The following is a 27,646-nucleotide window of genomic DNA, read 5'->3' on the forward strand; positions in this document are numbered from 1 at the left end:
GTCCTTTTTTTTTTTTAGGCCTTCTGTTAACTAAAATCTCATTAGCCTTTGAAACATGTACTTTTCATGCGTTGAGGGGACAATATTAAGAATTAGAAATGAACTGCTGGCTAAACGCCAGACAAGACGCTCTTGTCTGGGCTCTCCTAGGGAAGGGCAGTGGCCTTATACCACCCACGGGAATTGTCATCACGGTGATTGTTCTGGCCATCACAAAGGACGAATAGGGATGTGCAGCTGGGTCCCTCACACCTGGGCTTCCTCTTCTGAAGCTGTCACCTCAAATTAATCACATCTTAGATAAACAAGAAAGACCTATCAAGATTAGGGCACCATTGACAGACATCAGTCTCTAAAAGATTATTCTCATACAAGATTTATTCCCCAGCACCTCTCCCACCCCGCTCCCCACCCCAATTCACAGTGGAGGACTAAGGAGATTCAGAGCAGGATCCCCCAGGTACAAGAAACACCTTCCTAAAATTTTGCTCTCCTTCCCTCCCTCCCATTTGTCAACTCCCAAGGCATGAAGCTACACACACTCACGCAAACACACAAAATCCCACTCCTTTCCTTAATCTCCCGTTTCTTTCTCCACATCAGAGTTCACCTGCTCGTGACATCTAGGCTCAGAGAAGAGAGGTGTCCAGAGTCCATCTGAAAACCCTTAAGTGGGGGGAATGCTGTTACTCTAACCTTCACATAAAGGTTAGTGACAACGGAATAGCTCTTCCCCCTCTTCACCATTCACAATTTTCACTCCCTGGCTCTACCTTATCCATCAGCCAAGAGCAAACGTGTTAGCACAGTCCCCTGAAGGTATGGGAGTATTGGGGGAGCGGCCCCTGAGGATCAGCAAGGGTTAACGCAGAGGGCAAGAGGACAGATGAGTTTGGCTTGAGCTCTGCCTGGGGATGGCAGACAGAGGCTACAGACTGGCACAGGTTTACAACTAATAACCGTTTTTAGTTTGGGGCTCACATGATTTTACTAGGGGCAGTGGAGGAGAGACCCCTTAGAGGGCTTTCTGCTGATTAGACACATTCTTGCTAATTGGGCTTATGCTTAACTAGGCTCTGCCAAGTTGGGAAGCAGTTGAAAATAAAGGATTAAAGGAGCTTAATAGAGAGTAAGAATAGCTGGTACAAGAAGAGCTGGTGGCTCCTGGGATGAATGCCACTGAGCCATTTGTAAAGTGCTACTTTGACATCCCCCATGGAATTACTGCTTCTCCAAAGGAGAAGCAGGGGAAGGAACAGGAACATAGAAATGGGTATGTTATGGTATTGCTATTGCTCACTGCTCAGGCTGATAGTCAAATGGAGCCAGGGGTTAACAGCACCAAAGATAACCAGGCAGCTCCAGAAGATTCCATGAGACCATGAAATACAGAGGCACTCACCCTCCCAGCCAGCTGACCCCGTGGCCCACAGTAATGTCAAAGAGACTTACCCCACATCATAACATCATATTCACATTTCTTAAATTTCATAAGCGGTATTTTGGAGCACTGAGGGTTACGCCTCAAGAAATTATGGGCTGGGGGCAGAAGGAGCAGGCCTGCTCTGCAGAGCCAAAGGTCAAGCTTGCTTAGAAAAAAGACAAATCATGACTTAGCAAAAGAGGATGATGACAATGAACTCTTCCAGCTGCTGCCTGACTTGGAGCTCTACGGAGGTAAAGGAAGGGAAGGGCTCTTTTGCCACTGAGGACCCCCAAGCAACCATACCTAGAGCAAACAGCAGCACCCCGTCAAAGGGGAACCAGTACCCCTGACTACTTTGTTCCCCAGAAGTACCATCCTGTTGGACAGAAGCCTCCCTTGTGGGAGCATACTCTCAATGCAGTGACTGAACTCAGAAATGGGTATCCAGCTGGTAGCAGGGGAGTGAGTATCCTCAGCAGGCTTCTGAGCATCAGCCAGGCCACCAAGCACACAAACATAATTCAGGGGATGAGACCTGGGTTCTTCCCTTGCCCCTTCACCTTAAGTGGGACAGGGAGAAAAAAAACTTAAACCTCAATGATCCCCAAAAGGAGTCTCTGCCTCAGTGGCTCTTGGAACTGGCAGGGTCCAGCTGATTCAGCTCTGACTGGTCCAGAAGTTCAAAGTCATCCCCCTCTGCATCAGTGTCCAGGTCTGAACTGGGGGCCCGGGGGAAGCCTCTTGTTGCTCTCCGAGGAGGTGGGCCAGAAGGGCCTGGCTGGGAAGCCCCTGTCAAGGCCAGCTGGATCATGCCTTGGGAGACCAAGCTGGCAAGGTTGCTGGTAAGGTTGGATCCGGTGGGCAGCACACCAAGCAGGAGCTCCGGCAGTGCAGCCTCAGCCTGGCTAGCAGGGGGCGCCTGGGGCTCCTCAGCTCCTGGTGGAGAACGGTACATCAAGCTGGGCATCCCAATGCTAGTGTCATCCTCATCATCCAGGCCAGCAGGATCCACATTAATGGAAGGGAAGTCTGGAAGGTCTCTGGCAAAGGATTCCTCTGGGTCACTGTGACCATCTAGGTCTGGGAGAATAGAGGGATATCTGAGACATGGCAACTACCTGGCCCTCCTGTGCCCCAGCCCCACAAAATCAGTCCCATATAACCATATTTTTCCACCCTGGATTTCTCAGGGTGAAACAAAACCTGTGGCACTGGTCAGGTTTTCCCCTTCACTTATGGAGTGCTGTGTGACCTATACTGGCCAGAGAACTCCCCTCTCTTACTCTAACACCCCTAACCCTCTCCCTGCCGGGAGCCTAGAACCTGAGGCTGCTAAGGGACTGAGGGTTTCCAGGAGAGCAGCAGTGTCATCCTGGCTGTAGCCATATCCTAAGGCTGCTCAGCAACCTGATCCACAGCTCAGAACACAGGAGAGGAGGGGACAGTATCCTTGCTGCCCAGGGGAAGCTGAGAGGCAACCATCAAAGTCATCAACTCAGATCCAAGGTTCTCACCTTCAGATCCTTCTGTTAGAGGTGTTTGGCCCCGTGAAAGATTGAATGTGCCATTGTCTGTACAGGAGACCTCAGCATCTGAGTGCTCGGAGTCTGTGATGGCCAATTCCCTGGCAACAGCAGAATCATCCAGCTTGGGAAAAGAAAAGACTGACAAACCTGAAGAGATGATGCCATTAGGAACAGGTGCAGTTCCCCAGTTACAGCTTTACTAATAAGTGGGCCCAAAGGCTACCCTATTGCCAGTGGTGTAACCAGGCATGGATGGGGGCTTTTGTCAAAATCCTGATTCCTTTAGGCTGCTCCCTCAAGAAAAACACCTTGATTCATCAATCTTGAGCACAGAAAGGAAAGCAGTCTTGAAAGTCAATCAATCATGCATTCTTAACCAAACAAGTGACCCAGAGAATACTTTGCACAGGTGGCCAGGAGAATACATATGCTGCCTGACCTAAGGTAGGCTGTGCTGTTTCAAAGACAATCATGCCATGCTGCTGGACAGTGACTGTAATGGGGTATGTGGTGGGGACTTGATAATGGGGGGAATCTATTAACCACAGTGTTGCTCATGTAACTGTATATTAATGATACCAAAATAAAAAGTAAATAAATAAAAAGACAATCATGCCAGTTCTAGAGGTTCTGCCATGATGGAGTAAAAAGGAGACATGGAAGAGGGGGTGCTGGTCACCAGGCTCAAAGTGAGACCCATGTACAAAGCCCCAATATAACACTAGGTTTTCTCCTCACTGCTCTGTGGGCAAGGAGGGGAGGGCCTTGGAGAACCCATAATGAGCCTGGTGGTTACTGCCTAAATGTGAGGTGCCAAATGGATGAAAGGGAGCTAAGGAAAACTGGCCAGTGGTTCACCTCCCACACCCAAGATACCTGAGGACAGAAGGCAGCAAGCTCCTCTTCACTGTCACTGTGGTTGTCCCTGGTATGTTCCAAGTGTAGAGCTCTGCGGCGCACTATGTGGAAAGAACAGAAGGCTTTGACACCTGACCTAGAGAGGAGACTCCCCCCACACCTGCTTTGGACTTCAAAGGCATGAAATCAGGACATAAGCAAATGAACCCCTCTGAATATGGCCCTAAGCCTATATAACAATGCCTGAGGAGAAGATTGCTGAGCCTAAGTGGCAAGGTAAGCTAACAACACAGGAGAGAAGAATCTCTTCCAACATCTCTCCCTTTACCAGCTCTCCTCATTTCTGTTCTGGTCAAATGACCAACTACCAGGCTTGTTAACAACTCATAGAAGCAGCTAGGGGCAGGCCAGATGTCCAGGTGAAAAGTGAACACTTTCTTAAGAGAGGGCAGAGAGATGCCCCATCTCTTATATCAGGGCTTTTGAGGGCTGATACCATTCAACTGGCTACCCCTGCCATGGTGATTACATGTAGGCTTCTTTGAAGGCCAGGGCTTAAAGAAACATTCAACCTGACCAGACCACAGAAGGAAGGAAAAAGTCTGCACAGCTGTCATTTGGGTGTTGGAGGATCCTGGGCTTAGCATACTTCCGGCATCTGAGGTGTTGGCAGTTTTGAATCATCTTTGAAAGCAGCTTTCAGTAGAGAAAAGAGACGTGGCTTAGGGGTTTAAAAGACCTGCACAGCCATTCACTATGAGCTTCAATTTCAACTGGAAAAGGAAGATAATACTACCCCCTTCTCAAGGTGGTTGTTAAGGTTAAGTAAGAGGACATGCAGTGCAGCCAGCACAGTGCTTGGGCATATGGAAAATGCTTCATAAAAGCAGCAAACACTAGGGGTATCTCCGCTGTCTGTCTCTGTTTCAACTTAGGGGAGCTTTTCTCAGATTTATTTAAAATGCATGTCTAGAATTCCAAATGAGAAAAACTGAGAAGTCTGCATAGATGTCCCTGGAATACAGTATCATTTTTACCTACCATCCACACTTCTCCCACTTACAAGGACCTGTTATAGCACCTCCAGGTTTCTTCTCTCCCCCAAAGGAGGCCTCCCCTTGACACTTACATTGTCTCTCTCTCTGCTTGGACATCATGTAGCCACGGACACTGAAGTCCAGCCGCTGCAGAGCTGGCTTGAGCCGTACATATGCTCGATCCCACAGCCGATGGTACACAGCAAGGGGCCACATCATGACAGTAACAACTAGAGAGTGGGAAACAGTGGCAAAATGGAAAAGGGGCTGCATGAAACAGTCCTAACTGTCCCTCTGCTATTGTGTCCTTCAGGCTTGGATACAATGTGAACAGCTGGTCATCTTCACTGGTTTCCCTACTATGTGAAGTTGGCGGGGGGAGGGCACACACTCTGGCAGCCACCTACAAGGATGTGCACAGCTGTGTGGTGCTGATGCACTGAGGGCAGAACCCAGCAGGGCGGTCACTTGCATATGGGTGTCACTGAGCCATAAACAAGGCTCAGTGAGGTAGCAATACCTCAGAAACTACACAACAGGTCATGTGAGCTTCTGATGTAATGGCCACAACCTTACTTCCAGCCACAAGCAAGCAGAGTTCATGCCAAAAAGAAGCCACTAAATTTACAGAACTGCCGCAGGGTAAACAGAACCTAGCAGAGGATCCCCTAAGAGTTAGGTTGTATCTGATGATACACAATATACTGACTCTAAAAATCCCCTCCTTAAATAGGGACAGACAGTCCTTTATAGTTGGTAATACAATGTATGTTAGAGGACCCTCAACAATTTCTAAAGCTGACTTGAGAAAATAACTTTTTATGTTGGGAGCCTGCTATAGATAAGAAGAAAGATATTTTCATGATACTAAACAGGTCAAGAAAATAGAAAGTCCTCTCTCTAGACCCAGAGTTAGCTATAGCTGAAAAGCCATGATTAGGGTAAGTTCAGGAGAGAGGCATAGACCATACTTACGTATGAAGTAGGACAGCAGGAGCCCAGGGATGTAGCGGCCCAAGACAGCCAAAAAGGTCAGTATCCCACAACTCAGCAAGCAGAACTAGGGGAGTCAGGAAATAGTATTAAGTTTCTGCTACATGGCAGGAGACGGGGGTAGGGATCGGGGGTAAGATGGAGATGTACTGAAATGATTCTTAATGACCTATGAGTATAAAGCATAGACAGAATGACAGGTGTATCCAGCCACTGCCGCATCCAGTGGTGGTTGTTTGGGAGGAAAAGGAGGATGTCCACTTCTATTCAAACTTCTTATATGTGGCTAACCCCACAGGGCTGTACTTTTCATGCTGAGAAATTGGTTTGAATAGGACTTAGCCAAAAATTCTCTCTGAAAGCTAGTGTTGGTGGTGGGTTTTTTAAGTCAAAGTAAAACAAAAAAACCCAACAACCTACCACATTTAATATGAAACTGACTGCACAAAAGCAAGCTTTCCTTCCCATCTTGGGGTGGGAAGATGGCCTACTCTAAGTGTAAGCATTCAAAGGAGGAGTCTTGTGGCCAGTCAGAAGCTTCTTCCTAAAACTTCCCTTTGTCTCCACAAACCTCATGGTCTTTTCTTTCTTGAATGAGGATACATAGTAAAAGGGCTGTTTTCATTTAGCATAGACTGAAGTGAGGAGTCAGAAATGAAAGTGAAAAAGGGAAGAGTCTTACCTTGCCTGGGTTTTGCTTTTTGAAAAGCAAAAGATTCCTTATGAAAATGGTCCCACTAACCCAGACTTCAGCTACATGGTGGCAGAGCTCAGGCACGCTGAGCAACCGAGGGTGCACAAAGCCCCAGCTAAGGGAGAGAGAAGGGGAGCTGTGAAAGGATGGTATTGAAGGTTCCCCACATGTTGCTGCATAGGCAGCCAGTGTATCCGGGTTTCAATAGGAACTGGGAGTGGCTAGTCTGAGGTACTTTGGAGGTGAAGCATGACTTTCTTTTTAGCTCACCCAGGTTGAAACTTGAATTTAGGGAGTAGGAGAGCAGGCTTGTTCTGACAACTCCATCCTGTGAGCAAGCAGCCCAATCCCTGTATATAAACCTGTCCACCGACTCCAAGGCCCTTTTGTGCTTAGAAACATCTTCCCGTGCTCAGACCATTGCAATTCACAGTGATTGCAATCTGGGGTTAAAAGTAAAGGACAGTCTGAAACCACTGGTGCTGAGGGGAAGGAAATGGTGGATGAACCCTCAGAATACAAATAAAACCAAAATAAACTGTAGCAGAGAAAATTCCTTGGATCAAACACATGGGATGAATGAACTGAGAAATGAAAGCAGGAGTTGTAAAGACACAAGAGGAATCTTTGGCTTGCTGATACCAGAACCAATGTGTTTTCTGACCAGGAACTTTAAATAGCAAGTCATAGAAAACACTAAATGACCTGGCATAAAAGCCAGGAGACAAATAAAATAAGCTGTCTCTTTAGTTTTCACACTAGGGCTGAATGATGCAGCTAATTCCCTGGTATGTCAGGTTTTGGGACACGATAATGCTTCCTTTTCAGAAACTTCTCTTGTAAAAATATCAGAGGCCACTAGCCATCTTAACATATTGCTGCCTGAACTTTAGGATTTGTTAAAATGATTATTGGAAACAGACTAGGTTCTCAGCTTATACTTGGTGTCCAGAACACAGAGTTAACAACATGTAACCAGAATATTACAACAAGAGAATCAATCAGAGCAAGAAGAAGGGATTTAATTAGTGTTCCATACCTCTCATTGTCTAATGCGTCGGGTCTTGGCACTACAATATTAAAACAAACATGAGCATTAGTTGGTAGGGAAACTAAACATGAAAATGTTAGGCTGTTTGTCTGACAGCTCAAGTTTTAATAGGTTTCAGAAAAAGAAAACAGTAATAGCCAATAAAAAGGAAACACCATGTTATACTGCTAGAGTGAGGGAGCTGCAGACAAGGGAATGATGGCTGATGCCTGCTCATTTCTCCAGCGGGGCAGGGTAGGGGGAGGATCCAAATGGAGCATTAAGGCCCTTTTAATTCCTACATCTAAGAGCCAAGGTGCACACAAAAAATGGTCCATCCCACCCCACAAATGTATCTGGGTTGCTCATACACATCAACGTGCACCAGGTTACCAAGGCATGTCATAACTAAAACACTAGAAATCTGCCTATTCTCTCTAAAAAAGAGATCTATTAACAACAATGAATGATGTTGAGTCTTTTGACATTCACCAGCCATAAGATGGGAGGATGAATTACATGATTCCTTGAATTCTCTGCAAAGTAGGATGGGAATGTATTTAAAAGCTATACACTCTGGTTTGGATATCTTGCCAACATTTCAAAATTAACATGTCCAAAACCTACATCAATTTTCCTCTCTCTCACTCCCACCCAAACCAACCAACTCCCCTGACTGACGTTGCCTGTGTCTGCTAACTATAATGCCACTCTCCTACTCTCCCAGCTTTGAAATCCCAAAGCTGGCTTTAATCCTTTACTCTCCCAATGCCCTATGTATCGGTCTTAATGTACTGTCTTCTTTCTCCACAGCTCTATAAGCCATCCATCATTCGTTCCCATAGACACCTCTGACTACTCACACAGATGCAGCCATAGTCTCCTCTCAGATCCTCCCCCTCTCCCTTTTTCTCCTTCCAGGTGGTCCTGTAAAATGCTATCAAATTAATCTTTATACCTCAATATAAAATATATACATATATATTTCCAAAAACCAAATTAATCTTTAGTATTATCTCAGCATATAGCTCTAATAAAATTTTCAATGACCACCCACTACCTACAGTATAAAATCTAAACTGCTAAGCCTAACTTTAAGACCTTTTAATACAAACCCAATATACTTTCAGTTATATTTCCTAGCACACCTTTCAATGACCTCTTCCCTCCTATGAAAACGATTGGCTCTCTGCTCTCAGGAGATGCTTTACAGCTTCTGGTTCCTCAGACTAGTCAGGCTATTGGCCCCTCTAAAAACCTTTCCCTCTCCACCTGTCCAAATCTTTGCTTCACTCAAGGCTTGAGCTGGGTCGAATGCATGACAAACTGCTGAGATAGTACACTGTGAGATCTCTGGTACTGTTCTCTGTCATTTAACTTTCCTTAGGGTTATGTATATATAATCTTTGAGAAAAGGAACCATATTTTAGAGTACTTTACATAAGTCACAATGCCTAGCTTAGTGCTTTGCAAATTAACTATTTCAAACAAATTCCTGAGAGGAAAATTGACACTGCCTCACTAAAAATGAGTATCCAATGAGGAGAATTATTTTTTAAAAACTTGAGGCCAATTATGAGAGAAGAAAGTCTCAGGTGGTGGATGTTGATTTCCTGAGCTTAATTACAATGGAAATGGTGGAACTTGGTTCTAAGGAACTACAGATGGAGCACTAGCCCTTCAAGTGTCTCCCAAAGCAAATAAGTGAGACATAAAAAGATACTCCCAGTTCCACAAACTCCCTCATAAACCCCCAAAATTAAAGGAAAAAATTATAGGAAAGACCATTTCCAGTTCAGATTGTTCTAAATGCTACTAAACTCACCTTTTATTTCAGGCCAGATTTTGTTCTTCCATTGATCTATACACACAATGATCATCAAGTTGAATGCAAGTAAAAACACAAGACGAAGGGATGTCAGTGCAAAGAACCTACAGGGAAGGAAAAACACAAGAAAAATCATTATCCAATTATGCTAACTTCCGGAAAAAAACATATGTGCACCACAGGCCCTGTAGTAAACAGACTTAAGTCCTAGTTATATATCTTAGGATAATCACTTAAAACCTTCTGAACTTCACCTGTTTTATGTATGCGGCAAAGACAATAATTTGCTTCTGTAAAAGCAGGGGCCTAAAACAAATAACCTCCTAAAGCCCCTTTCAACTTTCAAGTCTGTAGTTCTCTTAATTTCAGGGAGAAATTCATCATTAATAACAAGTTTTTACAATGACAGCAAACATCTTTCTACCAAATTAGACCCTAGTGTAGGGCAACAAACTGATAGAAATGAATTAAAGAGCATTTAATTCAATTAGATATCCTTTTGCAGATGAAGGAACTGAGGCCCAACAAAGTAAAACAGCTTGGTCAAGATCACATAGAAAGTTAGCACTGAAGTGATGTCTGAAGCCAGTTCTTTGAAATTAACACCAATCCTTCCAAAACTGAAGAAAAGGCAACATTTCTTGATTCACTTTATGAGACCAGCATTACTCTACTACCAAATCCAGACAAAGATACTACAAGAAAAGTAAAGACCAATATCTGTTATGAATATAAATGCAAATATCCTCAATAAAATACTAGCAAACTGAGTATTATTAAGATACATAGCATATTAAAAGCATGATACATCATGAACAACTTCTAATTTCAGGATGCAAGGGGATCAACATATAAAAATCCACGTGATGTATCACATTAATAGAATGACAGAAAAGCTAGTTCTTATTTGAAGAAATCACCCATAAAGAGATATTTACAAACAATCTGTAAAATCTGAACACTGACAGCAGATCTGAAGATATTAAGGAATTACTGTTAATTTTTTTAGGTGTGATAATGTTACAGAAGCTGTGTTTTTAAAGTTATTTTTTTAGAGATACATACTAAAATATTTATGAATGAAATGAGATGATGTCTAGGATTTGTGTCAAAATAATAGTTGGCAAGGTTAAGGGTGTCAAAGAAAATGAAACAGATTGACTGTAAGTTACTAATTGTTGAAGTAGTTGATGTGTACATGGAATTCTTTATTTATACTATTCTATCTCTGTATAAATTTAAAATCTTCCACAAAATATTAAAAACAAAAACTAGTTCTTAAGGATTTTTCTATTACACCACCCCGAAGCCTCTAAGGCAGGGACTTGCAGAAGGTCTGTAGTCCAGTGCTGGCCCACAAGCTGATTTTTTCCCAGTCTGTGAAATAAGTATAGAATTTGACGAATTTGGAATCTAAGAATATATTTGGACTTGTATTTTTTATGCCTTTCCAAACTCAATTTTTCTAGTAACTTGTTTATACTGTATTTTACAAAAGTACTGATTTGCAACAGATTGAGGAAAACAATGCTTGGTCAAGGTCACATAGAAAGTTAGCACTTTCCTCAGCACAGATGGTTTGAGAAACACTGTTGTTCTAAGATCTAAAAGAGAAGGCAAATGCTTTACAGAGAGGTGGTTCACAAGGCAGTAAAGCTTGGCTTGCGTTTGATTCTCTGAACAGCCATGCTTAGTCATGTGACATTGAGTAAGTTAGCTTTAACCTCTTTAACAAGTCTTGCAGGATTGTCTGTAGGTTTTAGAAACAACACAATCACCTACAAAAATATCACACTTGATCTTACTAAAAAGACAGGAATACAAGGTACCTAATACATGTCTAACACACAGTTCATTTCAATTTTACAGTGTAGAAGTGTTATTAGCTATTAACAGAGCAAGTGACCAAATGACGTAAGGATAACCAAGGGTTGGTTAAAAATGACCTTTTCTCAACTCATGACCTAATGACTTGACATACTCACAGAACAATACTGAATATAATCCTTATTAAAAAACAAAAGAAGCTTTACTGTGTGTATAAGTGAATATATATGCAGGGATTGGCAGAACTTTAATTTTTGTCTCCATTTTTGTACTTTGTTTTCAATAAACATGAATCTATTTTGTATAATTTTAAAAACTATACAGAGAGTGAAGGATAGAATGAAACAAGAACTTAGAAACCCAGTCACCAATGACAACCCTATTCACTTAAAGGATACTGTGATTATATGTGAGATTAAAGAGTGAAAGCAGCTTAACAGCAATAAGCCTCTAGAGCGACCCCAGGCTATTAACCTCTCCAAAGCCAGTTCATCCCAACAAACAAGCAAATTTAACAAGGCCAAGGATAAAGGCTCTAGAGCTCCTTGCTCCCCAGTGCTGCCGCTTCTTTGTCCCAGCAGCAGGATGTGGCGCGACTGCTATTTTCTCGAGAGTACTAGAAAGGTCTCTCTGGGGAGGCAATACAGACTGTCTGCAATCTCCACTTCTCAGATCATGATTACTAACACAAAGACAAACTGGGATAGGGAAAGGATATTAAGTTCTAAGAAAGGTCGGTTTTCCAAACGATGACCGCAAATCCCAAGACCTGGGCTATTTTAGTAGCCTTTTATAGCTCCCACCTATGCTTCGACTCAGTTCAACAAACATTTACTAAGTGCCTATTATATGCTGAGACCTTGTGGTAAGCAGCCCAGTTACAGAAAAAGAGTACCACATGGACCTTTCTCTCAAGTGTATTTGTGTCTGTGTGTGTCTGCAATATAACATGACAAGAAAAATGCTAACAAGAAGAGGACATCTAAGCTGAGATTTGAAAGGTAAATAGTAATAAAACAGGGCAAAAGGGTGTGGAGGAGAGGACATTCATTCAGATAAGGAGACACATTTAAGCTGGCATGATATATTTAAGGAACTACAAGTGGTTTGATAGAACTGAAACATACAGAAGGAGGGAATGAGTATGGGGGAGAGGCAGGAGTCAGATGCTGAAGGGCCTTTTATGGCAAAGGGTACTGGATTTTATCCTGCAGATGAAGGTGAATCAGTAAAGCGTTTTACAAAGGGCATATTTTCTGGGTCATGAAGGAAAAAACTGTGAGCATTTTCTTGAACAAGATCAGTTCTGGTCCATAAATAAATTTTAGAACCAGATTTAATGTCCTTTTCTTGAACACCCTACCACAGGAACTTCAGAGGAAGAAAAGTTTCTCAGTGATATAAAATAACATTTCTTGGGAAAATAGCTTCTTCCACACTGATAAAAACTTAATTAATGGAAAGATCACTTCAGACCAATAGAGTTGACCCCTCAACTAGGCAATTAATACCACAATGTCCCCTTAGGGATCTGACTATGAAATATAAAAGAATATGAACAAGCATGTGCTCCTTTCCTTCCAGTCCTCACTAGTAAATTCCTAAATAAAAAGGGAATACAATCTCAGATTGGTGTGTTTTGAATATACTGAGATCACATTATTCTTGTCATTTTATGGAGGTAATCTGGAAGCCCACCTGTAAAAAAAAAACTCTGCAGTTATGTGCAAAGACCAGACATTACTGAAGATAAAGTACTTTTGAGACTAGTATAGGTAAGGAATGGAGGGAAAATAAGGGAGTCCTCTGGATTAGTTTAGTCCCAGTGTCTCTTCATGCAGACCAAAACATTCACATGCAGGTATGACAGCACACAAGTTTGGTAAGACAACAAGCAAAACATTTTTCAGCAACTATAATCAATTTGAGAACCTCCCAGCGTAGTGAACAAATGCAAATGCAGTCAACTCTGGATATTCACATATGAATTACTCAATTTGGGGACTTACCACAGCCCATTACTGCTAACCACTGTGGGCTCGCAATCCATTTTTTCTTAATGATATTACTTTTTGTTTCTAAAGGCAAGCATGTTTCCTGGAGAAACTTGAGAAAATAGAAGTAATAAAGAAAGAAGAAAATTAAAATGAAATCAGTACACCACCTATGAAACAGTATTGCCAAAAAAAAAAAAAAAACAGTTTCTTTTGGAGCCTGAATCTGACTGAGCCTCTACATCCATCTATCAATTTACAGGGAATACTGAGCACAGTGGAATGTGTGAAGCCATGAGGATGCAATCAGCCAAACCCAGTCTACAGGACACTTTACGGGACAAATAAATTGCAAAGAGGATAAATGATTGAAAGGGAGCCAACAGAGTAAGAGACAGAAACCAGAGCAATCAGTCACAATAGGTGGACTTTATCTGGATCTTAACCCAAATAAACTTTTTAAAAACCAGATGAGAAAATTGGAAATTTGAACCCTGACTGGAATTGCTAATTTTTCATATGTGATAATGGTAATGGTATTTTTTAGAAAGTCTTTACCAGAGACACATACTGAAATACAGATTAAATGACATGACATCTAGGAGTTCCCTCAAATCAGTAGAGGAGGAGGCAGAAAAGAATTGGGAAATAGAAGACATAAAATGGGCCATAAATCGAAAAACTTTAAGGCTGGGCACATAGTGGTATGTATTAATTGGTCTGTCTATTTATACACACATTTTTAATTTACTACAATAAAAAGTTTTTGAAATGACCCATTATCCACATACATACCCCAAAATGTGAAGAGGTATTCCCTTTATTTAAAAAAAATTCACAAATAAAAACCCTATGATAATATATGACATATCTGGTTTAAAAACCTCTTTCCTCACTTAAGAATACAGAGATATATTTTCCTATATCACCAGAAAAGCATCAAAAAAACTAAAAATGATTCCATCATATATACAATGAGTCTTTTAAACTTTTCCCTAATTGAACTAAGATGTTTCCCATTTTTGATGTAATAAAGCTGAATTATATTTCAGTGAACAAATCTTTGTCCTTACTTATGATTAACTAAGTGGAATTACTGGGTCAAAAGTCATTAACTTTTTTAATAACATTATTGAGTACAGTCCTTTTGCATTACCATAAAGTTCACCCTTTTAAGATGTCTAATTCAGTGGCTTTTTGTACATTCAGAGTTGTGCAACTATCACCATTATCTAATTAGAATATTTTCAGTACCCCAAAGATAAACTCGTAACCCACTGGCGATCACTCCTCATCTTTCCCAACCCCTGAATAGGTATTACCTTTTTAAGTACCTTAATACACGTTGGCAAATTACTCTCCAGAAAGACTGTCAAATTTATGTTGTATTAACCATAATGCCAGTTTTTCCATATTTTCCCAAGAATTAAATTCTACCATTAAAAAAAAAACTATTATCACACGACCAGAGAGGTTAAATCGTTTCCTGTGGTACCCTGGCATTAAGGAACAGAAGTGTGTGATGTGAACCCAGTACTCTCTCTCTCTCTGAAACCTGCGGTCTTAGCCACTACATGTACTTCACTGCGATTACAAAGACATTTTTATACTTGATACTTATCACAATATTCAGGCATGAAAGCATAGTCAAGGTGACGTTATGGCAGGGTTATGGAAACAGCCAATGCATATACCCAGTGTCTACATGTCAAAAAATTACCTATAATAAATCTTTTCCGTAATTCCCATCTTATATATGAATTCTGAGGAGAGAATCTTTGCTGAGATGTCAAATGCAGTCAGTAGGAACAGCAGTTGTACTGCGTTTTTACCCCCTAAAACACTAAGAACGAATCTGGCAAAACAGTTTTATGCTCACCAGCAGGGGACGCTTTTGAGTAAATTTCAAGGGTTCAGTCAATTAACCTTTTTTTATCCAGGTATAATTTTTACACAGTTATGTTTTATTCAGCTAGGAAAATCTACCTTTGTCAAAAAAGGAACAGATTATTTTGGCGTCCAAAATTCGCCTGACAAATGTCATTGTTTACATTTTTGTTTTTGGCATTAATAAAAGAATAATGTCTATGGGCGTTTCATGTATTGGGATCTCTTCTGACTCCAGGATTTCATAGAATGAGAAATGGATTGTTAGCGAAATCTGAAGCTTGTATTAAAAGTTTAATTCCCTGAACAGTCAAAACAATTGTGGGTGAGGAAAAGAATATTTTCCTCAATAAACTTTTCCTTAGAAAAAGGAAATACAATTAAAAAAAAAACTATTAAGCAGAACTTAGAAAACCACTGCCATTGCGATTTTTTAATTACTAATGAGGGCAAAATGTTATGTACTATTAATTTGTTTTTGTTTTTTTTTCCTTTGTAAATTGTCTATCCCCTTTATTACAGACTAAAATCCAGTTAGTTATCACTGGAAAAACAATCTGATGTACAGAAAAATCATGAGAAATTCTAAAACCTTTTTTTTTTAAGGTTAACTATACTATGCATCCTCACTGTTAGTATGTAAATTAGTTTGCTATAAGTTTATGCTATAGTCCCAAACAGAATAAAGATTACATAACTATTTCAATCAAAGAAGATACTATTTCTAGGTTCCTTTGTTATTACAGAGTAAGCCTCTCAGTGGCACTTCAGAACAAAGTATCCCATCCTGTAGGGACAGAAAGCCCATTATTGTTCAACACTTGTGGCTGTCTGGTTAATGAGCCTAGTCACTGGTAAATTAGAACAAAAAAAAAATTAACCCAACCTATATATGTAGCTTGCACAGAACTAGAAATGAAACCAGCTAGCTGCTAATGTTAATAGGTAAAAACTGATGACAAGCGAGGCCAAAAAAATTAGGTAAGGCAAGCCATCCTTGGGAGTCTTCTTAGCTACCAAAAGCCAAGAACCCTCCAAAGACTAGCATTAGAAACATTTGCTCAATAGATTCCATCTGAAATTTGATGTGTAGATTTTTTTTACAATGAACAGAAGTCTCTACTTAAATGAGCCCTCCTATTTCCTGTTCCTCACTATTGCTTTTCACTTAAATTCTTACCTTTTAAATCAGAATTGCTGAATACTTTTAATCACTTCTTTGGTCATTTTCTTATTTGGGGAAATTTCTTGGGGAGAAGGGGCAACACCTTGTTTTTTTCAATTGTGAAAACAGTAGAGTCCTTAGAATCTCCTAGAATGTAGCATGGTTGCCTCAGACTAGTGAGTGGAAAGGCCAATCCCAACAGAGATCTTACCAGAAATCAGCTGGTGGACTGCTCTAAATCAATATCTCTGATTTAAAGACCATCTAGAATCACAGAAAACTGAAAAGCTCAGCAGTCATCTAGCCCTCCTTGAACCACGTGTTCTTCATGGGAGGTGGGCTTGGAGTTCACACCCATTTCCAGGACTCCTTTGTCCTTCCCTTCCCTCCAAAGTATGAATCAAACCAAAAAGTTACTTGAACCTGTTCTTTTCTGATCCTGTCAGGATACACTCTTGCTGCTCATACAGGTGGTGTTGAGGCTAATGAAAATACAAGCTATTGAAAAGGAAGATTGGACATTTCCGTTACTATTTCAGAGATAATAACGGATCAGCAACCAGAAACAATATAGGTTAGAAGATCTCTGATATGATCACCAAAATCTCTCTGGAATCTGAGCGAGGGAAAAAGAGTGAAAGCCTTGGCATCTACATCTTTCTTTTATGTTTTTGTTTTATTAAAATGTAAGAGGGTGGAGCCATAGATATACAATGGGGAAATGACAGCCTCTTCAATAACTGGTGTTGGCAAAACTGGACGGCTACATGCAAGAGAATGAAACTGGATTATTGTCTAACCCCATACACAAAAGTAAATTCAAAATGGATCAAAAACCTGAATGTAAGTCATGAAACCATAAAACTTTTAGAAGACAACATATGCAAAATCTCTTGAATATAAACATGAGCAACTTTTTCCTGAATGCATCTCCTCGGGCAAGGGAAACAAAATAAAAAATGGGACTACATCATGCTAAAAAGTTTCTGTACAGCAAAGGACACCATCAGCAGAACAAAAAGGCATCCTACAGTATGGGAGAATATATTTGTTAATGACATATCCAACAAGGGGTTAACATCCAAAATATATAAAGAACTCACACACTTCAACACCCAAAAAGCAAATAACCCTATTAAAAAATGGGGGGAGGATATGAACAGATATTTCTCCAAAGAAGAAATTCAGATGGCCAACAGAAACATGAAAAAATGCTCCACATTGCTAATTATCAGGGAAGTGAAAATTAAAACCACAATGAGATATCACCTCACACCAGTTAGGATGGCCAACATAGAAAAGACAAGGAACAACAAATGCTGGCGAGGATGCAGAGAAAGAGGAACCCTCCTACACTGCTGGTGGGAATGTAAGATAGTTCAACCATTGTGGAAAGCAATATTTCCTCAAAAAACTAAAAATAGAAATACCATTTGACTCAGGAATTCTACTCCTAGGAATTTACCCTAAGAATGCAGCAGCCCAGTTTCAAAAAGACATATGCATCCTTATGTTTATCGCAGCACTATTTACAATAACCAAGACATGGAAGCAACCTAAGTGTACATCAGTAGATGAATGGATAAAGAAGATGTGGTACATATACACAATGGAATATTATTCAGCCATAAGAAGAAAATAAATCCTATCATTTGCAACAACATGGATGGAGCTAGAGAGTATTATGCTCAGTGAAATAAGCCAGATGGAGAAAGACAAGTACCAAATGATTTCACTCATCTGTGGAGCATTAAGAACAAAGCAAAAATTGAAGGAGCAAAACAGCAGCAGACTCACAGAACCCAAGAATGGACAGTTACCAAAGGGAAAGGGACTGGGGAGGGTGGATGGGAAAGGAGGGAGAAGGGGAATAAGGAGTATTACGATTAGCACACATAACATAGTGGAGTGGGGGCACAGGGAAGGCAGTATAGCAGAAAGAAGACAAGTAGTGACTCTACAGCATCTTACTACACTGATGGACAGTGACTGTAATGGGGTATGTGGTGGGGACTTGATGATGGGGGGAATCTAGTAACCACAATGTTGCTCATGTAATTGTATATTAATGATACAAAAAACAAAACAAAACAAAACAATAAAGGCCTTTCCTAGTAGGAAAAAAAAAGAAAGCATTACCTAAACCTAAAAAAAAATAAAGAGGTGGGGCAGAGGATATGAACAGGCACTTCTCCAAAGAAGAAATTCAGATGGCCAACCGGCACATGAAAAGATGCTCCACATTGCTAATTATCAGGGAAGTGAAAATTAAAACCACAATGAGATATCACCTCACACCAGTTAGGGTGGCCAACATAGAAAAGACAAGGAACAACAAATGCTGGCGAGTATGCAGAGAAAGGGGAACCCTCCTACACTGCTGGCGGGAATGTAAGATAGTTCAACCATTGTGGAAAGCAATATGGAGGTTCCTCAAAAAACTAAAAATAGAAATACCATTTGACCCGGGAACTCCACTCCTAGGAATTTACCCAAAGAAAACAACTCAGATTCAAAGACATATGCACCCCTATGTTTACTGCAGCACTACCTACAATAGCCAAGAAATGGAAGCAACCTAAGTGTCCATCAGGAGATGAATGGATAAAGCAGATGTGGTACATATATACACAATGGACTACTATTCAGCTGTAAGAAAGAAACAAATCCTACCATTTGCAACAACATGGATGGAGCTAGAGGGTATTATGCTCAGTGAAATAAGTCAGACAGAGAAAGACAAATAACAAATGATTTCCCTCATTTGTGGAGTATAACAATGAAGCAAAACTGAAGGAACAAAATAGCAGACTCACAGACTCCAATAGACTAGTGGTTACCAAAGGAGAGGGTTGGGGGAGGGAAGGTGGGGAGGGAGGGAGAAGGGGATTGAGGGGCATGGTGTGTGTGGGGTCAGGGGGAAGACAGTGTAGCTCAGAGAAGACAAATAGGGACTCTGTGGCATCTTACTACACTGATGGACAGTGACTGCAATGGGGCATGGGGGGGACTCGATAATAAGGGTGAATGTAATAACCACATTGTTTTTCTTGTGAAATCTTCTTAAGAGTGTATATCAATTATACCTTAAATAAATGAAAAGAAGATGTAAGAGAACACATTCACAGGTACAGAGAAACCTTTACTCAGAAAACAGAACACTGAAAAATGAAGAGCTAACTACCTGAAATGTATTCAAAACAAATAATGAAAGAAAAATAAAATATTTCAGATCTGATTTCTGACCTGATACAATGATCCACCTATGTTTCCCAAACATTAACAATTAAAATGTCCAAGAACAGTCACTCTGCGACATTCCTAAATGAAATATAAACACCCATAATCCACATGAAGATCTTAGAATATGAAGTCTTACATTATGAACCTCAAACTACTTTCCAAGAAAGCTCATGTCCTAAAACAAACAATTCTGTGAACTCCAAGGCCAAACTACTTTAGCTTCTGGGACCTTAACACCATCATCGTGTAACCTTCACAGGTAGGAGTCCTCTCCATAAATGGCATGCCCACTTACTCTTTCAGTCTCAATAGTCACACCCTCATTTTACTCTATCTCTCTCCCACCTACTTACAGTGTGATGAGAATGTAACAGGAGTAACTGTGTGCTGGATACACAGCAGGCAAGCTACAAAGAAATGCCAGAGATAAAGACCAATCATGACAATGCTTTAAGAGACCCAGAGTGAGAAAAGGGGATCTGACAGAGATTCTAAACATAGCCTATTAGTAAATTTTAGTAAACACTGTTGGGGACCAGCAAATTAAAGCTAACTGTAACATTTAAAGATGTGTTTCAGCCAGAGCAGCAACTAATATGCAGACCTCAACTTCACAGAGTACTTCAAAAGTTCTCAAGCAAGGGGCATGTGGAGAGTCCCCTCCTCAAAAATAACATACATGCTATACTGACCCATTTGCATTAATAAACCCTTGATTTATCAGGATTCATTTATATCCTGATAAAGTTTTTACATATCAGTCAGTCACACATTATTACAAGCTGGTTCAGTAAGGACCAACTTTTCCCCAAAAGTACAATCCCAATGTAGGAAATTAAGTTTTTCATTGTATGTTCTGCGGTTAGGGGTTGGGATGGGGAGGTGGGAGGAAAAGAAGAAAAGTCAATTTGGAAAATGCTCCTGAATTAAGTGCTGCAGTTAAGAGTTTCTGCCAAAGACCACTAGGAGGGAAGTAGGTACCAGGGGGTCAAGGAAGAAAAATGAAAAGTTTACGATCAAGTTTGCTACAAACTCTGGAAGCAACAAATGCCAGAGACTGCCAGGAATCCCTTAACCCGAGTCTCCTTCAGACTGAGATTAACTTAATAACTGAATATGGAGTCTTCCTGTCAATGAACTTGGAATTGCTTGCTCCAGCTCACTGAAAATCTTCTAGACAAAAGATAATAAATGTTTTGGTTTTAAAACTAAACATTTTAGGATTAAAGCTATTTTCGGCAAAAACAAATTTTTTTGGTAACACACAGGTAGTTCTGCTTCAGGTTTACCCAGAACAGCCTTATTTCATTCAGCGGTAGAAGTTTCCTACACTTCAGTTCCCTTGGAATTTGATAATACTTCCCCTAGTTATGAATAAATCCAAACTTTGCTTGGCAGATCCAATGAAGACTTAAGTCCACTTCAGGTGATGACAACTGAGAGAAGCGGCAGTTTCATTTTTTTACAGAGCATGACACACACAGATACTTAAAGCATATTTACAGTCCCACTTTTCCAGCTCAGAAAAACTCACACAATTAGACATCCTCAATTTCCTTGACTATAAACCGTGGCTAAAAATGCCTATTTCCTTGGAAAAGGGAGGAGATGCAATCACAAGTAGCTTTGAAACGGGTGCAATCTCACAATCACTATTTTATAACTGTCCTTTAAAAGCTTACAGTTTTCCTTCAAATTGCAGCTTTGGAGGCTAGCATTGACTCTCAGACTTCAACTTTGAGTGAGTGAAAGGATAGCCAACATGCTAATTCAGATCGCTCAAGGTTGTTTTCCTTATCACGCCTATGCATACCCTTTCAAGACGTCACACATCTACTCCAATAACTACTAATTTATGGGACAGTCTTCAAACCACATTTGAGCAGACAAGAGAGGTGATGGACTTGAAGGGGTACAGTTTTCCTGGTTATGAGGTACCGTCTCTCACCGCGAGAGGCTCAGGATGTTACCAGAAGGTCCAGCTAGATGTGCGGGGCGAGGGTGCGGGGGCAAGTAAAGCACGGGAGACAAATGGAAGGCCCTGGGGAGAACTGGGGTGTCAAAGCCCGCAGGCAGGATGGAGTGGAAGGAGGTGAGGAAGTATTAGGCAGGTATAGAAAGGAACCAATGCAGCGAAGAAAACAGAGGAGGCGCGACGTAGAGCCCTAGAAAAACCTGATGAATTCGCGCCTCGGATGATTTCCGAGGGTCCAGTTCTCTCACCAGAATGCCGCGTTCAGCCCCAGGCACCACAGGGCGCTCTTGGCCGGCCGCTCCCACACCAGGGCTGCCTGCACCCGGCTCAGCAGAGGCTCGTAAGGCCCCAGCACCTCCACGAGGACCCGTTGCGCCGCCTCAACTTGCTGGTCCCGCTCCCAGGAGCCTGACATAGCGCGGGAGCTCCTGCAAGTCGGCTCCGAAGCTGGGCCTGGGGCTGCGGCCACCCCTACTGCCTCCGCCATCCGCCCGCGGCAGCCACAACATCCGGGGCCGCGGCCCGACAATCACAATAAACACCAACTGCGCAGATGCGCGATTCGGCGCCGGAGTCCAGTTTCCCTTCAAAGCGCGCTTGCGCACAGCGTCTACCTCCGTTCCACCAGACAGGAGAACGCTGCATCAGAGTACGTACCGCACGTCCCGACACTGAGCCGGATCCTGGGCTGCGCACGCGCAGTTTCTATGACTGAAGCCAAATAAATGAGGAAGTGCCATCGCCAGAAACTCAGTGATCATTGGAGAGGAGAAAGTTCGTGGGCGGAGCGAGTTGTTGGGCGCCTGCGTCTTGAGGCTAGCGGGTTGGCGACTGGCGGCTTTGCTAGCGGGATCGGCTGCGACGCGGGTAACTGAGGAGCGATGCCGAGGGAAATCATCACCCTACAGTTGGGCCAGTGCGGCAATCAGAGTGAGCGAAACTCCGGCCCCTCCGCTAGCCAGGTTCCCTAGATTCTGTGGGATCTGGATTCCATCTGTCCTCCCCAGAACCCTAGTTCTCCGAAAGGCGGGACATGCCTGACCCAGTGTCCAGTTACCCACCCTCGAGGGGCCCTCCCTGCCCAGTCGCTGGCATACAGCCCTTTCCTCTGATTCCTAAGGCTTGACTTCCTATCCCTTGACCCAAGTGCTCAGTTTCCCAGCCCCTAGCTGGAACCTGGCCAGACCCAGATATTCTCTCTTTCTTTCCCGACCGCCCCTCCTCCTCCAGTTGGGTTCGAGTTCTGGAAACAACTATGCGCCGAGCACGGTATCAGCCCCGAGGGCATCGTGGAGGAGTTCGCTACTGAGGGCACTGACCGCAAGGACGTCTTTTTCTACCAGGTGCCCATCAGCGCCTTGGACAGGGCTGGCAGTGACCCAAGGGGCCTAAAGGGAAGGGCAGTGGCTTGGTACTGGGAAACCCGCTGGGCAGAGGAGCCAGGGTGAATGGCTTGAGGGAGGGCAGGCAGGAGCCAGATTTGGGAGGATGGAGGCTTGGGCAGACCTGAGTTGATTACCACCCCGACTCCCCACTCCCCTCTCCCCTGTCCCCTCAACAGGCAGACGATGAGCACTACATCCCCAGGGCGGTGCTACTGGACCTGGAGCCCCGGGTGATCCACTCCATTCTCAACTCCCCCTATGCCAAGCTATATAACCCAGAGAACATCTATCTGTCAGAGCACGGAGGAGGAGCTGGCAACAACTGGGCCAGCGGATTCTCCCAGGTCATTTGCCATTCCCTGGCAGGACCCAAAACTCCCTTTCCTGTATGACTTCCCAGAGAGAGATGAAACCAGGAGAATGTATGAGTGGTAGAGGGAGAGAGACATGGCTGAGGGGAGTTCTTTTTTTCTAAGTCAACTATGTGATATTGTTAAGAGTCTATACTAACAGGTGCTGTGTACCAGGCCATGCTAAGTGCTTTACACATATTAACTTATTTAAACCTCCCAGCAACCTTGAAACTAGGTACTACAGGTATACAGCTTCTTATTTGCCTTTCCAGAATCAAAAAAGCTCTGAGACCAAAAGACAATTTATAACTTATTTATCAGCAAAGCCAAGTCTTCGTGGAGATAGACTGTTCTATAGTTTCTATCCAACTTATTGTTAATACACTTTTCATTGCAGAAGTATTAATGTATTTGATTAGCACACCTCAGCCCCCCACTCGTGGTTTGCTTAACATACATTATATGTACCATATTACCCTTCTAGAATCCAAAATATTTGAATTCCAAAAAATAACTGGCCCTAAAGATTTTAGATCAGGGACTGTGGACCCATATTATTACCTTCATTGTACATGCAGATGAGGAAACTGAAGTATAGAGAGATTCAGTCACCTGCCCAGAGTCACTCAGTGAAACCGAACTAGAGCTAATATATGAACCCAGGCAGTCTGGGTCTGGAGTGCCTGCTCATAACCACTGTGCAATACTGCTTCTCAATGCAAATAAAAGCAGGGCCACTTGTGCCCCAAAGAAGGACTTTCAGGTGCTAGAAGGAGAGTCGAGGGTGACTATTCTGAGGTCTTGCTCCATGCTCTGTCCCTCTCTGAACCTCCCCCTGTGTGTACAGGGAGAGAAGATCCACGAGGATATTTTTGACATCATCGACCGGGAGGCAGATGGTAGTGACAGTTTAGAGGTGAGTGTCTCAGGAATGCTGGGGGGAGCTGACATAAAGATGCTCAGCAACACCCGTTAGGTACAAGAGCCATCCACATACCCTTTCCACTGGACAGAAGCTGCCAGGCCTTGCTGGACACAAGTCTCCTGAGCTGTATGTGTCAGGGGAGGGAAGTGGAGGAGACCGCTTGGGAAGACAGGAGTCCAAGAAATGGGAGGATGCATCTGGTTTAAAATCTTGTCCATAGATACTTAGACACTGACTGAGCCTTCCCCATGCAGGGCTTTGTGCTGTGTCACTCAATTGCTGGGGGGACAGGCTCTGGCCTGGGCTCTTACCTCTTAGAACGGCTGAATGACAGGTAGGTCTGTGTTTTGACGGGCTGGGGGGACTTGGTTTCCCAGGTAACTGGGAGGCCCTCTAGATACACTTTCCTATTTGCTGGAGCAGGAAAGGGCCCTTCTGTTCCCTCCTATAGCAATAAAAGTGAAAGTATGATAACTGAGAACCCGATCACACTCCCAGTGGTTGGACCTGGAGCCTAGAATCTAGGCCTTAAAAGAAGAGATGAAGGTTCAGGGAATATGGCTGGTTTAGAGTGAGAACCCTAAATCTCAAGATGGCTCTCTGCCCTTCTCCCTTGGGGGTTACAAGCTTCTGAAAGTCTCCCTTCTGGGACCCACCCTAATTTCCCCGTCGGGATTTAGCTGCTTCCTGACAATTGTTGGGAGCTCCATGTTCACCACGCCTTCAGTCTGTTGCCCTGACCCTCTTCTCTCAACACCCAACCAGGTATCCCAAGAAGCTAGTGCAGACATACTCAGTGTTTCCCAACCAGGACGAGATGAGTGATGTGGTGGTGCAGCCCTACAACTCACTGCTCACGCTCAAGAGGCTGACCCAGAACGCAGACTGTGTGGTGAGTCCACTACCAACCCTCTATTTCATCATTTTCATGCATTTCAAAAGTCCGTTTTGAGCTCTCCTGTGCCTCAGTCCTATGCAAGTCCCTTTGGATGGGTCTTACTAGCCAGAAAGCACCAAGGAAAGTGAGCTTCAGAGCACAGACTCAGACAGAGTGCCTGTTCTTTGTCTCCTCATAATCTGTCACCCTCTTCTGTCCCCCCAGGTGGTGCTGGACAACACGGCCCTGAACCGGATTGCCACAGACCGCCTGCACATCCAGAACCCGTCCTTCTCCCAGATCAACCAGCTGGTGAGCCCCACTCCTGGATTCCCTTGGACTGGAACCCCTCCTTGCCAGAGTGCCATCTGGGGAAGGGAGCCCCCCACCCCGAGGCAAGGCCATGACATGGCACCCATCCCCAGGTGTCCACAATCATGTCCGCCAGCACCACCACACTGCGCTACCCCGGCTACATGAACAACGACCTCATTGGCCTCATCGCCTCGCTCATTCCCACACCACGGCTCCACTTCCTCATGACCGGCTACACCCCCCTCACCACAGACCAGTCGGTAAGAGCAGCCCTCCGTGTCCCAGGCTCTGCCCAGGCCTTTGTCTTCTCCTGCCTCCCTGGGACCTGCCCTTTGCGGCCCCTGGAGGCTCCATGCTCAGGGACTGGCACAGACCATATGGCTTCTTGTTGACTTGCTCTCCTCTGCCCTCTGCCTCTGGCTTCCCCCAGGACCTGGGCTACACGGGGTCTGCTTGGGCTCCTGCACAGGGGCGTGAGTTCACTGAGCTAAGGAGGGCTAAGAGCCCTGGTCCCACAGCAGAGGCTCAGTGTAGAGCTGAATCTAAAGTCACTCCCCAAAGAGACTGTACTACCTTGAAGCCAGTGGGGGCCATGTGTTGCCTACTCCTCTCTGGACCATGTCCTGAGTGTGGGCTGCTGTCCCCTCAGGTGGCCAGCGTGAGGAAGACCACGGTCCTGGATGTCATGAGGCGGCTGCTGCAGCCCAAGAACGTGATGGTGTCCACAGGCCGGGATCGCCAGACCAACCACTGCTACATCGCCATCCTCAACATCATCCAGGGGGAGGTGGACCCCACCCAGGTAGGCGAGGCCCCTCGGTTCCACACCCACAACCCACAGGGGTAGAGGAGAGGCTACCACCCCCACTCGTGTGCCCACCCCAGGTCCACAAGAGCCTGCAGAGGATCCGGGAACGGAAGTTGGCCAACTTCATCCCCTGGGGCCCAGCCAGCATCCAGGTGGCGCTGTCGAGGAAGTCTCCCTACCTGCCCTCAGCCCACCGGGTCAGCGGGCTCATGATGGCCAATCACACCAGCATCTCCTCGGTGAGACTCATGGTTCGCACCTATTTCCCTAATAATTTTCCTGGTTTTACCTCTCCTCTCTCATGTCTGCTGCCCCTGCTTATGGCTTTCCTACCATGGAGCCAGCCCAACCTTGGTTCCCTGGCTTTGTGAGCAGTATTGTTCCTCCATATCCTTTGTGACACCTCCTTTCTGCAAACCCCAAGCTCTTTGAGCGGACCTGTCGCCAGTATGACAAGCTGCGGAAGCGGGAGGCCTTTCTGGAGCAGTTCCGCAAGGAGGACATCTTCAAGGAGAACTTTGACGAGCTGGACACGTCCAGGGAGGTTGTGCAGGAGCTTATCGATGAGTACCACGCAGCCACGCGGCCGGACTACATCTCCTGGGGCACCCAGGAGCAGTGAGGCCCCCGGAACAGGGACCCTCATCTGCCTTACTGGTTCACCCAGGCCCCGCCTGATGGACCGCACTGTCTGAGCACAGGGCAGGGACCCCTGTGTGGCAGCTCTTGCTCATAAACACACATACATGCTCCCTGTTGGCCTGGGGACACATTTACTTCTCTGATGAGACTATTTGTGTTGAATAAAGCACTGGATATAAATCATGTGGCTGGTCTCTTTGAAGGCTTGGACTGGGGAAGGGAGATGCTTGATTTCTCTCCATCATTGACACGGTTGCCTTGCTTCCAGTATCTTCAGCTCTAAGCCAGCAGCGTCCCCTAGCTTTTCCTTCTCCTGCCTGGCTTTGGAGAACATGGGTGGGGTTGACCTACCCAGGACATTCCTTTCCAGGGTAAAAAGGCCCACATAAACTACCTTGCTGTCTATCTGACTTTCTGGGTCCCAGTTCCCTCCCACCCCTCCTTGTATCAGGTGATTATTCCACCTCTTTCATGCTCCCACATCAGTGTCCTGTTGACCATCACAGCAACAAGCCTGTGGCCACCATCCCCACCACCAGGCAGGCCCTGGGCAAGCAACAGAGGCACCCCAAGTGCCTTTAATTTTCTTGCAAGCAGGGCAATGCCAGAGAGCTAGTCCAGGAGTGCCACTGGTCAGGCAGCTGGAGTCTAGGACGATCAAGTTAGGAGACCAAATCTAAAGCCTAGACGGCAAGCACAGGCAAACGCCTCCATGCCAGCTTCAGAGCCAGGCCCCTCCCCCAAGGCTATTTCCAGATCACTCATCGCCCCACGCAGCCCCTCCCTGCTCTTGGCCAGCAGCAAACCCCAAAGTGTGTCAACTAGAGGGCAGCGAGGAGGCCAGGTGGGGCGGGAGGG

General features: G+C 44.0%; 2 protein-coding genes across 3 annotated transcripts; one reads left to right on the forward strand and one right to left on the reverse strand.

The window, feature by feature from the left end:
• Positions 1 to 360: 360 nt before the first annotated feature.
• On the reverse strand, positions 361 to 22,064 carry RETREG3 (reticulophagy regulator family member 3). 2 transcript variants are annotated; one of them, XM_017643721.3, is made up of 9 exons: positions 21,732 to 22,064; positions 9,390 to 9,496; positions 7,574 to 7,604; positions 6,523 to 6,649; positions 5,823 to 5,907; positions 4,940 to 5,077; positions 3,829 to 3,911; positions 2,941 to 3,073; positions 361 to 2,362 (listed from the first exon to the last, which is right to left on the reverse strand). In XM_017643721.3, exons 1-9 carry the CDS (start codon positions 21,968 to 21,970, stop codon positions 2,049 to 2,051), a joined length of 1,257 nt encoding a protein of 418 aa, XP_017499210.1. In that variant the 5' UTR covers positions 21,971 to 22,064; the 3' UTR covers positions 361 to 2,048. The 2 variants fall into 2 exon arrangements, with proteins under 2 accessions (XP_017499210.1, XP_017499209.1); XM_017643720.3 differs by having other exon boundaries at positions 361 to 2,506; positions 21,732 to 22,058.
• A 189-nt stretch (positions 22,065 to 22,253) lies between these two features.
• Positions 22,254 to 26,971, forward strand: TUBG1 (tubulin gamma 1). Its single transcript, XM_037019721.1, has 11 exons — positions 22,254 to 22,413; positions 22,714 to 22,826; positions 23,045 to 23,212; positions 24,069 to 24,137; positions 24,401 to 24,480; positions 24,912 to 25,038; positions 25,249 to 25,335; positions 25,449 to 25,598; positions 25,988 to 26,140; positions 26,224 to 26,385; positions 26,571 to 26,971. The coding sequence occupies exons 1-11, from the start codon at positions 22,365 to 22,367 to the stop codon at positions 26,766 to 26,768; spliced, it is 1,356 nt and encodes a 451-aa protein (XP_036875616.1). The 5' UTR covers positions 22,254 to 22,364; the 3' UTR covers positions 26,769 to 26,971.
• The last annotated feature ends 675 nt before the right edge of the window (positions 26,972 to 27,646 follow it).

Source organism: Manis javanica, chromosome 4 (genome assembly GCF_040802235.1).
Source record: "Manis javanica isolate MJ-LG chromosome 4, MJ_LKY, whole genome shotgun sequence".
Classification (NCBI taxonomy): domain Eukaryota; kingdom Metazoa; phylum Chordata; class Mammalia; order Pholidota; family Manidae; genus Manis; species Manis javanica.

Excerpts from the sequence above, each read along its gene's own strand:
- RETREG3 (XM_017643720.3), bottom strand. The coding sequence starts at position 21,970 with ATGGCGGAGGCAGTAGGGGTGGCCGCAGCCCCAGGCCCAGCTTCGGAG. Across the intron at positions 7,605-9,389 it reads AATCTGGCCTGAAATAAAAG|TGCCAAGACCCGACGCATTA; the intron begins GTGAGTTTAGTA and ends TTAATATTGTAG. Across the intron at positions 6,650-7,573 it reads GACGCATTAGACAATGAGAG|CTGGGGCTTTGTGCACCCTC; the intron begins GTATGGAACACT and ends TCTCTCCCTTAG.
- TUBG1 (XM_037019721.1), top strand. The coding sequence starts at position 22,365 with ATGCCGAGGGAAATCATCACCCTACAGTTGGGCCAGTGCGGCAATCAG. Across the intron at positions 23,213-24,068 it reads GGGCCAGCGGATTCTCCCAG|GGAGAGAAGATCCACGAGGA; the intron begins GTCATTTGCCAT and ends CTGTGTGTACAG. Across the intron at positions 25,039-25,248 it reads CCCAGAACGCAGACTGTGTG|GTGGTGCTGGACAACACGGC; the intron begins GTGAGTCCACTA and ends CTGTCCCCCCAG.